The sequence below is a fragment of the Tasmannia lanceolata genome, unplaced genomic scaffold (assembly GCF_043159265.1).
Source record: "Tasmannia lanceolata isolate RefF3 unplaced genomic scaffold, GAP_Taslan_0.1 ptg000008l, whole genome shotgun sequence".
Taxonomy (NCBI): domain Eukaryota; kingdom Viridiplantae; phylum Streptophyta; class Magnoliopsida; order Canellales; family Winteraceae; genus Tasmannia; species Tasmannia lanceolata.
Window position 1 is genome coordinate 30478399 of NW_027518685.1, and position 11776 is coordinate 30490174.

Genomic DNA, 11776 nt, shown 5'->3' on the forward strand with positions numbered 1-11776 from the left:
TGATCGGGTGAGATTTGGTGCCTAACCCCTTCCGTTCTCGTAACTAGTCTGGATTGAGTAGACCACGCTGTAATCAGAGTCAATCCAGGTCCTAAACCTGTTAATCTTCTAGTTGGTTACTTTACATCAACAGGCAGTTTTTTAACGTTAACTAGAAAAAAGAGAGAGGAGGGTTGTGAAAGAGGATGGGGATACAAAGGCAGAAGGGGGAGAGAAAGGAAGATGAAAGTGGAAAGCCAAGAGTTAAAAAAATAAAAAAGTTATTGAAATTCATTCCCTTAGAGAGTTGGAAGATTGATGACTTCAAAGCAGTTTTTGTTCGGTTCCCATTTTTATGGAGTGGAGAATAAAAATAGAGAAAACAAAACTCCTGCCCAAAAATACCCATATTGACTATAATTTGGCCACTGATGAGTTTAACCACAACAATAATCCACCTAAATTTAGAAGACTTGCTAAAATTACCTATCATTTTTGAGGTGATTAGTATCGTTTATATATTTCTTCATCACTAACAGGATTCATTGTTGGTCGTTTGATCGAGGTGCGTTAGTGATGATTAAACGACCCACAATGAGCGGAGTTAGTGATGATAATATAGAGCAACAATGCTGATCACTTTGATCAAACGGCCGACAATGAGCCGAGTTAGTGATGATAATATAGAACAACGATGCTGATCACTTCGATCAAACGGCCGACGATGAGCCGAGTTAGTGATGAGGAAATATGTCGACGATGCTGATCATTTCCCAAAAATGATTGGTGATTTTAATAACTATTCTAAATTTAGGTGGATTATTGTGGCTAAATTCATCAGAAAATTATTGGTGATTTACCAAGTCTGTTAAATTTAGCTGGATTACTATGGTGATCATAGTAATTTAACTAAATTTAGGTGTATAATTGTGGCTAAATTGTAGTCAATATGGGTTTTTTGGGGAGGATTTTTGGTTTCCCTACTTTTATTCTCCACCCTTTAAAAATGGGAACTGGTGAAAACTGTTTGAATCCATGTACAGACAATGAATCACTCACTTTTTTGTCTTGTTATTATTTTTAATTTTTTCAACTCTTGGCTCCCCACATTCCTCTCCCTTCTCTCTTTATATCCCCACCCTCTTTGATAACCCTTCTCCCTCTTATTTAAACCATCTCTAATCTCTCTCTCCAATTTAGAAAAGACTAAAGAAATCTCTAGACCTTATTCATCAGGATAAAAAGAAGAAAAAGAGAGAAAAGAGAGAATGAAAATATAAGGGGAATTGAAAGTATGGAGGCAATGAAATCAAGAATTAATCTATTTTCTCTCTTATTTTTCTTGGTTTTTTCGGGTGTCTTGGTTCCCTCCCGGGCCAAAATTGTAGACTTCGATGAGGAATGGCAAAAGCGAGCCGACGAAGCCCGTGCCGTGGCACTTGCGGCCTACCACCCCACCCCGGAGGATGTCAGTGACCACCTTAACTCAGAGGTTCATGGGTGCGCACGCTCTTTCTATAGCTCCAATGTCCAATATTTTACAAAAAGTACAGTGGGTTCCACTTCATAGGATGATCCAAACCGTTCATTTGTTGGACCACAATGTAAATATGTTGTACCCTTTAGATCATCTCCATAGGATGGTTCAAAGCCTCCTATCTATAGATGTTTCTATAATGTGCGTCCAGTGGAGATGATCAGAGGGTTTGGACCATAATTCAAAATTTTCATCGGATGGAACGATCCCAACCGTCTAATCCATGGCCCACTAATATAGGATGAAGTCTGAACTGCAAGCATACCATTTGATCAAAATGATCAAGATTTGATGATCCAATCTGTTGAAAGTTCGTGCCATGGCCCACCATGAAGGGCCCGGATTCTCTGAAATATTAGAAACTGAAACTTTTCTCCCTGTTGTTTGATTTTGTGCAGGGCCACAGAATCCAATAAGACAAGGAGACACTTGGGCAAATACCGTGGGCTATGCATGGCTACGAACCCAATAGACCAATGCTGGAGGTGCAATCGAAACTGGGCCCGCAATCGGAAGAGGCTCGCCGACTGTGCCCTAGGATTTGGCCGGAACACCATCGGGGGGAAGTACGGAAAGTTTTACGTGGTCACGAACCCATCGGATAATGACCTAGTAAACCCTAAGGTGGGCACTCTCCGGCATGCAGTCATCCAGACGGAGCCCTTATGGATCATTTTCGGGTCCGATATGATCATAAGGCTCCAACAAGAGCTGATGGTGAACAGCCACAAGACCATAGACGGGCGGGGCTATCAGGTGCTGTGAAACAATCAATTACTCCAAAAGCTTAAGATGTTAAAGTTGGTATTATATAATCCACTACGCCTCACTGGGGCCCTCGTTTTTGGGTTGGCCCTACATGTGGACTTTTAATATCAAAGAGTTGTTCGATTTTGAACCCAGGATCTGCCCTAAGGCAATAGTTCTGATACCATCTGAAACAACCAATTACTCCAGAAGCTTAAACTGTTAAGAGTTGGTGTTATTTAATCATTTATACTCCAACAGGTGCGGATAGCAAGTGGGGCCGGCATCACCATCCAATATGTCAGGAATGTCATCATCCATGGTCTTCACATACATGACATCAAAGTGGGCCAGGGAGGCATGATTCGGGATTCTCCAACCCATTTCGGGTTTAGGGGCGCGAGTGATGGGGATGGAATTGGCCTCTTTGGGTCCGCCAATGTTTGGATCGACCATGTCTCTATGTCCAATTGCTATGATGGACTCATAGATATCATCGAGGGGTCCACTGCCATTACGCTCTCCAACAATCACTTCACCCATCACAATGAGGTATGTGTATATAACCTATGATGATGATGATTATTCAAAATAGAGTTTTATTTTTCACGATTTTTGGCCACCTCACATCATCTCCTTTTACTCATGCCCTCTCATTTCTCTCCCTCTCCCTCTCCCTCTCCCTCTCTCAACATTTGGTAAGCTAATATTCCATTAGAAAAATATTCCATGGAATATTAGCCGCGTAAATTGTGAAAGATGGCATGGGAGGGAGACATGAGAGGGTAGGAGCGAGGGGAAAAGCCCTAGGCTCCACTCCTGCTCTTTTAAGTCCCTCCTTGTCAGCTCTTCTTTCACAATTGGGTCCATAAATATTCAATGGAATAGTTTTTCGTGATTGTCAAATATGCCCTTCATATCTTACGAATACAACTACTATCTATATTCTTGGGCCAATGCATGTGATTATATGAATACAAATTAATCATATAAGTGAGGGATTTTCGGTGCAGGTGATGTTGATGGGTGCAAGTGACAAGAACCAAAACGATTCAATCATGCAAGTGACCCTTGCATTCAACCACTTTGGAAAGGGGCTTACACAGAGGATGCCCAGGTGAGCTTAGTAACGCAGCACGTCTGTGTGTTTGTGTTGTTCGGTAAGGCTTCTCATTCTCACCCGAAAAATTGGGCTGAAACAGGATAATGAGAATCTTCCAAAGCGACTCTTGAGTTAGAAAATCTTATTTTTCTACATTTTTGGTTGCCGAACACGTACAACCTTAGTTAACATTTGTAGTGTTAACGTTGTAATAGAAGGTGGAAATATCAAATTCTATTGTGTTGGTGTAGTTGATTGTTTTATATGTGTGCATGGTTAATTTACGTAGGTGCCGTTGGGGATTCTTCCATGTGGTGAACAATGACTACACCCATTGGGAAATGTATGCCATTGGAGGTAGCCAACATCCTACCATTATCAGTCAAGGAAATCGTTATATCGCCACGCCTCATGGTAACACCGAGGTAAGCTACCTTCACATACACACATACATACACACCCTCATATTCATGGAAGAGTCATGCTAATGTATAGATACTTATGTAAGTTACACAAATTTTACTCCCATTTTTCACTTAAAATCAGCGTAAATTTTGTTTTACGCCCATTTTACCTGTTGTTTTTTTTCGGCGTAAAATGGGCATAAAACAAAAAAATTTACCATACTCCCATTTTAAGTCGAAAGAAATAGAGCCTAACTAAAAAAACTTGCTTGGTCTGATTGGAATAGGTGACCAAGAGGGACTATGCACCAGATAGTGTGTGGATGAAATGGACATGGCGATCAGAAGGAGATCTATTTATGAACGGAGCCATTTTCCGCCAATCAGGAGCACCCAATTGGAGGCGATTCTCTAGGAGGGGCATGTTCGCTGCCAAGCCTGGAACGTTCGCAAGCAGGCTCACACGCTTCGCAGGTGCCCTACGATGCAGCAGGAAGATGCCTTGTTAATCCATTGAACATATGGATTGGGAGGAGCGAGAGGGAGAGAAACAAAGAGAGAATTTGGCTTTTGTGAGGCCAGAGAAATGAGTGAAATTGAGAGAGTGAAGAAGAAATTTGATGGGCAAGAATTATTTATACATTTATTTGATTTATTTAATGATTCTATGACTTACTATTTACTACGTGTACCTTTTGTTTCAATCAAAATTTCCTTAATACGAAACTTTGAAATGTAAGCTCTTTTTTCTCGTGGCAACTCACACTATTTTGTATGGATGTGGGTGCTTTTCATAATTAAGTTCTTCACCAAACCATGTGTCACACCCCCGACCCGGGAACCCTCGGGGAACGTGACAGGCATCGCACACTTGCTGGGTGAATCCGGCAAGCGTGCAAGGCCTCTGAATATATAAAAATCCAGACAAGTATGGTAGAAATATAATATCCACAAATAGCTAAAAGGCAAGGAAATAAAAGAAACTTTCATTTATATAAAAGCCTCTCAAGGTTTCTTTATACAAATAAAGGAAAAACAAAAACAGGTACATCGCCATCTCACTCTGGTATGACCACTCTCTCGAACTTAGCCTCGATATGCAGGCCTCAGACTGGATGGATCGAAAACTAAGAATGCCTCAGAGTCTGAAATGTGCAACATCGAGCACTTTAGCACCAGGCTAGTAAGCAATACAGCAATCTAGCAGTGTGTCACTAACTGCTACTAATCAGAATATCATATAACATTTTCATGTTCAAGTTAAGGCAGAACTTAATATAACAAATTATATATTGTCCAGATACACCACTGGTGGGTCCATATCAAGTGCAAATTTTCAGACATATGGTGCATGTAAAAGAACCATACCAGAGAATGTATATACATACTGAATAATCAGCGCAATCACGAATAACCAAACGGTCAGAAATCAATCGAATCAGAGGAAGGGCCAGACAAACAGATAGCAATCAAACCATAACATATATATATATATATATATGTATGCACACACACATCCATATATACGTTCATACATGTTGGTATTTTAATACAAAGTGGTTTTCGTTGGTATTTTACAAAGTTGTTTTGTTTATTCACTTATTTCACAAAAGCGAATAGTCCCGTATTGGAAAGTGGAGAAAAGCTTCATGGGTTTATATAGCTTTTCAGTTCTTTAGCTATGTGAATGAGAAGATGAGAAAGGGGAGCTATGCGCATGAGCCACCAAGTGGACTTGGTGGGCTTTTGGCTATACCACACATGTGCACCGCCCGGCCCGGCTCGGCTCGGCCGGCTGCGAGTGTGAGTCAAGGTTTTTCCTTTCCCCCTAGATTTTGATTTTCATCCGTCAAACATTACTTTTACCTTCGCCGTTCTTCAAAAATAATGCCGACGTTATTAGGTAAGCGTTGGGGATGCGACTCTTCGCATCTGTAACGTTGTGTAAACGGCTCTTTTATTAAAGGGTGCCTTTACTACATTAAAGGGCGTGTTGAACATACATGTTTGGATTATAAAAAAGAGAAGAATCTCTGTATTTCTTAACAGAACGGAAAAAAAACATTGCAGAAGTTTTACTATTTCTTCTTATTTTCCATTATCTTACTATAGACGGAGTTTCCTTTCTTTCTCTTTCTATTTTACGTATTTTGTTGGGCAATCAAAGTGTTCGTGTGGTTTGAATCTCTTGGGTCGTGCAGTTCTTAGAGATCGGCGGTGCGTCGGGCTGTTGTATCTTGGGGGTAATTGTGGCCAGTAATATGCTGCATCAGAATTAGTTTCCGCTGAGGTGCAAACTCACCTTAAAGAGAGCGACATAGTATGTGCCTTATCTCGCCGCATCGAAAAGGTTATACTAACGTTATTTGTTTGTTTTTTTATCTTTCAACAGAAATCTGGTAAGCCATATTATACCCTAAATCTTCAACAACAACACACACACACACACACACACACACATATATATATATATATATAGAGGAAACTGTTGGTGAGCTTAAGCTCACCAAACTTATGGTGAGCTAGCTTGCCCAATCACATGGGGGCCCACTTTGTTAGGATGATCCAAACCATTCATTTGAAAGTCCCTTACATAGATGGGGGGTGTACCAAAAATCAGCTCCATAGGATCATCCTAACCCCTCCATTTGTGGAGGACAAAAATGGACAGACACAAATCTGCCCCATTTTTGTCCTCCACAAATGGAGGGGTTAGGATGATCCTATGGAGCTGATTTTTGGTACACAACCTATCTATGATAAGGCCTTGCAAATGAATGGTTTGGATCACTCCCCAAAATGTGGGACCCATGTGATTGGGCAAGCTAGCTCACCATAAGTTTGGTGAGCTTAAGCTCACCAACAGTTTCCTCATATGTATATACTAGTAAAAAACCCGGCTGACGAAGAACCGGACGACATCATCGGTTGATCCAAACTGTCGATGTGATGGAACACAACATGAAGAGGTTGTGCCCGTAAAATCATTTCCATAGGCTAATCCTAGGCGTCCAATCTGTAGAGGTTTCCATCATAGGTTGATCCAAACCGTCCATGTGATGGAACACAACATCAATAAGTGGTGCCCGTAAAATCATTTCCATAGGCTGATCCTAGCCGTCCAATCTATAGAGGTTTCCATAATATGGTGTTCCTCTTCAGGTGCCCGGAGTTCGTAAATATTTTGCAAGGTGCGCCGAAGTCGTAGTATCTCCAAAAAATCATAAGGAAAAGTAGTTTGTTCGTAATTGTCATATTTCGATACATCCTCTCGGTAGTTTTTTTTCGTAATTGTCATATACAAACACCCGTGGTCCGTAATTTCCCTACAAAACTTTAATCCGTGATGATTATTAGCAGTAGCTTTTTTGGGTAGTTATTATTGCTAGCTACCTTTCTAGACATAGTATTTCTGTGAGGTTTTTCAACACGACTAATAAGACAAATCTTTGAACACATACAATCGCAAAGGACGGGCGATACGTAGCCTTCGGAGAAGGTGGCTAGCAGATCGGAAAAACTTTTTCAAAATTTTTTTCCTGGAAAAGACTAATGACATTTTGGAAAGTTAGCTGCATAGTGTGTGTGTGTATATATATATATATATATATATATATATATATATATATATATATATATATATATACACCTTTTATTGGGAATTTGAATATTCTTGATGGAGCTTTAGGTTTTCTCAAAATAATTTGAACTAGAATTGAGAAAACTAAGAGATAAAGAGAGAAAACTTGAGAGGAAAAGAGAGAGATAGTGTTGGATGTTTGTCCAAAGAGGGTGCACGAAATTTTCAGCATTTTTCAGCCTCCAAAAAATTTCTATGATGGTTTATATAGAGTTGGTTTCCTACTTTAATAAATTCCTAAAGTTTCTCCCACAATTTGACTCAAATTGGGAAAACTAGTTGAGTAGACTTTCAATATTGGAAACCAACACAGAGTGGGAAGCTATGTAGGTTTCCTACTATCATTGGGTATGTTCTCAACCTTGTAAAAATGTGGTTTTCTTAGGCTAGGCGTTTTTACATGTGGGGCCCATCCTGATGCATGTGCATTCCCACTACAAAGCTGCTGGCCAAATTTCGACTTCATTTTTGGACTATCATATGGATGAATTTGGAAAAGACATAAATTACAAAGTTGTATCCCTTTAAAATTTGTTCGAAACGAGTACTTACATACTTAATTTGGCTAAAAGGTCAGAAAGTTATGACTGTTTTAGTAAAATGAGTGTATTAAGCTAAAGACACACTTGTTATTTAATTTTTCTAATTAAATAAAATTATTTCCTCCCATCCAATGGGATAAAAGCTCCATCCATAATATTCTATAATTTTCAAAATACTCCTAAGTTAACAATTAACTCTTTGGGTATTCCAAATACGTCCTACGGTGTGTATACACCAAAGGAACTACGTAAATCTTTTTCCTCACATCAAATGTGATGAATCTAGTCCGCCAGTGCAATCTCATAAATGCGGGACCCTTATACAAAGGATATAAATGGATCATTCTAGTTATGAGTGGGATCATTGCTGGGATCCGACGATCGATCCTGTAGAACCCAATCATGAACCCCATTGCGATCTTGCTCCGTAGTTAACAACTACAATCGCATTAGGTTAGTGGCCTCCATCGAGACGTAATCCTGAAGATGACTGTCAATTCATCATACCCCTAATCACATCTAATATGCGCAAGTCCTTTGTCTATTCCTGATCTACTAAGTTGGGTCCTACGAGGGGGTGGACAACTACTACCCCTTGGGCCCACTCATGGTATACCTTCCAGTCAAGCAGTCAGAGCCCGCAAATGCATTTGCAAAATCTTGTAAGAAACAATCAATCTTTTTTAGTAAAATATTTGATAAATCATTTATCAAATTCGCTTGGCCAAGCTATTTTATAAGCCTACTACTCTGACTAAAACTGTAAATGAAATCCCGTAGTTGGGGTGGAGAATTCCATGTCGGGTATAACTATTAGCCCCGTGGGTTTATCCAAGACTATAGTACTATCCTCTAGTGATCTCTAGAAGGACCACAGTTAGATATGCTAAGAATCTAGGCCGAGCCCGTAGACCAATATGACCCCTCAGGTCTAAGGACATGTAAAGGGTCCTATCTGGTAGAATAGCCTTACTAACTCCTGTTCACAAGTTATTCTGGTGTGATCCTATTCAGTGTGCAATCCCTATTGTCGCACCCACTCTTCTTGCTTAGGGTGTACTTAGGGGTATTCATTATTCGGTTATAACCGAATAACCGAACCGAACCAAATTGGTTCAGTCGGTTCGGTTCGATTTTTTTTCTTTTCAGTTCGGTTTCGATTTTTATTTTTTTTGGAAATTCAGTTATTCGGTTTCGGTTATCTCAAAGAAAATTCGGTTAACTGAAATTATGATAAAAACCATTATTTTTTTTTAAAAAAAGTGCTATATGGGCACTCCGTAGGATGATCAAAACCGTCCATTTGATTGATCACAACTTAATTAGGGTGTGATCAAAAAATTATTTCGATTGGATGATCCTAGCCCTCCGGTCGAAACCGAGATTTTGTTTTTTTCCCTCTTTTTCTCACACTATTCGGTTAACCGAAATAACCGAATTTTTTATCGGTTCGGTTTTTTAAAATTTGGTTCGGTTTCGGTTATCGAAATTATTTTGGTATCAAATTTTGGTTATTTCGGTTCGGTTATAACCGAATAACCACCCCTAGGTGTACTACCCAAGTGACTTAGATAAGCAACTTCGTGACAAGTGCATGTAGACAATACCAGTGCTGGTTGTGTACAGGAGGAGATGTCCCATCTTGACCCCAACCAGGAACTTTTAAGGTCGGCAAATAACCAGGATACCCTATCTCCCTGCTCCTTAGGATCTGTGAATCCTTGAGCATGGTGCACCTACTTCGCTACCTAAGGAAGAATGTGTGACGAATAACATGCGCATCACACATATTCAATCATATATTGCCCATTAGATGCCATGAAATTAAATATTTATTAATATTAATGTGACAAAATATACGAAATGTACTGGCTTTTAGGGCACTACTCTAACACTCACTTCAAAGGATGATCCATGCCATTCATTTGTTGGGCCACAACGTAAATAGGTTGGACCCCATAAATCATCTCCATTGGATGATCGTAACCCTCTAATCTGTAGAGGGACTGCACATTGTAGCAATCACTATAGATCAGAGGGTTAGAATAATCCTGCGGTGGTGATTAACGGCATACAACCTATTTATGTTGTGGCCCAACAAATAAACGGTTTGGATCATCCTTTGAAGTGGGCCCTACAACACTTCTTAAAAAAAATACTGGACTTCCTGTACACACATGTAATTTCTCTAAAAATGAAAATCCATTTCAACATAGCTTGGTGAAAGCATCGAAAATTGAATTTATATCTAGGTAAAAAGAACAAATGCTGTCACAAAGTTTAATTTGTATCGTGGTGAATACAACAAATGTTGTCACACTGAACAATAACACATAAGCGTTACACCCACAGCTCCTACGTCTTCGCCATAACTCTTGCCCCAAGAAATAACTTTCACCAATAGTCACTGAGGGTGATAAAATAGAAGGATATTTCACTAATCTCGGTCTAATTACTATGAACCTAATGGGTATTTATATAGATTTTCAAAGGATAAACATACAAAGATAAGCATTGATTGTGGAAAGAGATAAAGATGGAAACATACTAATCTAACCTAATGACTAATCTAATCTAGTTGCCTAATTTATCTAGGTTGCCTCATCTAACCAACTTGCTTAATCTACCACCAAGATGATCTAACGGTGAATCTCAACTCAGTCCAATGGTGAGATCTCACATATTCTAACATGCATCTTCAAACGTATGTGGATTGAAAAAACGATATATGTTTGATTACAATAAAATTCCCCAATATGAAAAACAAAATCCTCTCCTTCGAACCATTTGAAAAAAAAAATCCTCTGATTTGAAGCATGCTGTCAAAGTTTGATGAGGAATATACCCTTAATGTTTTGCCAAATGTCAACTGATGATGGCTGATACTGATTGCCGAAGAAGATGTCACTTGTTGATGTGCCGTGAAGATGGCTTATAAAAGCCAATGGATCTCTTTTTTATGGGTAAAAGCCAATGGATCATGACATATCATAGCCGCATCAACGGGGCTAGATGATATTCAAGCCTTGATGGTCGAGTTTTCATTGTTGGATATTGATCTTTCTAAAAAATGAGTCGCTATGGACCATTGCCACAATGAGCAAGAACGGGCCTCGATGGGCAAGACATCATGGGTCGGGTTTGAATACCGATCCTCATGGAATTTGAAATTCTCTTTTAGGAACGCACTTCAAAAGAAATAAATCACTTCAGCTGATAGGAGCCAATATTTTAGGCACACACCTCAACAAGGTATCTCAATTGAAATATATCAAAGAAGAAGGATATGTTTTGGCAAAGAAGACGGAAAATCAGAAAAAAGTGGCACCCAAAGGCTAGGATTGGATCATAAATATCGACGATAGTACCAAACTTTGGAAATTTTGGAAAGGACCCAAAAAGAGAGAGTGCATATATCAAATATGGGGAGAGTTGTATGTTGTGATCATGGTTTTAAATTTCGACCGAAATCCGAAATTTCAGTCCGAAATTTTGGATTTCAGTAGATACTGAAATCGAAATCAATATTACTTGAAATGGTATTTTATTTCAGCCGAAAATTTGAAATTTTGGCCTTTGGCCTGGAATTTCATTTTTCTGAAAATTTTCCCTAAAATCAAGGAATTTCCGCCAAAAAAATTGATTTTAATAATTAAATAATATTTTCCTGAAATTTCAGTAATTTTCTGCCGAAATTCAATAAGGAATTAAATAATATTTTTTATTACAGGATTTCAGCCTGAAATTTCGGATTTCGGCCCTGAACGAAATGGGTTCCGAAACCGAAATTTAAAACCATGGTTGTCATAAGGATTCGTTGTGATG

General features: G+C 39.1%; 1 protein-coding gene across 1 annotated transcript; it reads left to right on the plus strand.

The window, feature by feature from the left end:
* Positions 1 to 1138: 1138 nt before the first annotated feature.
* Positions 1139 to 4514, plus strand: LOC143885147 (pectate lyase-like). The gene is made up of 6 exons (XM_077389164.1): positions 1139 to 1479; positions 1915 to 2272; positions 2525 to 2815; positions 3277 to 3380; positions 3655 to 3790; positions 4057 to 4514. Exons 1-6 carry the CDS (start codon positions 1274 to 1276, stop codon positions 4276 to 4278), a joined length of 1317 nt encoding a protein of 438 aa, XP_077245279.1. The 5' UTR covers positions 1139 to 1273; the 3' UTR covers positions 4279 to 4514.
* The last annotated feature ends 7262 nt before the right edge of the window (positions 4515 to 11776 follow it).

Coding starts and splice junctions, on each gene's coding strand:
- LOC143885147 (XM_077389164.1), top strand. CDS start 1,274: ATGGAGGCAATGAAATCAAGAATTAATCTATTTTCTCTCTTATTTTTC. Junction 1,480..1,914: donor CTTAACTCAGAGGTTCATGG/GTGCGCACGCTC, acceptor GATTTTGTGCAG/GGCCACAGAATCCAATAAGA. Junction 2,816..3,276: donor ACTTCACCCATCACAATGAG/GTATGTGTATAT, acceptor TTTTCGGTGCAG/GTGATGTTGATGGGTGCAAG.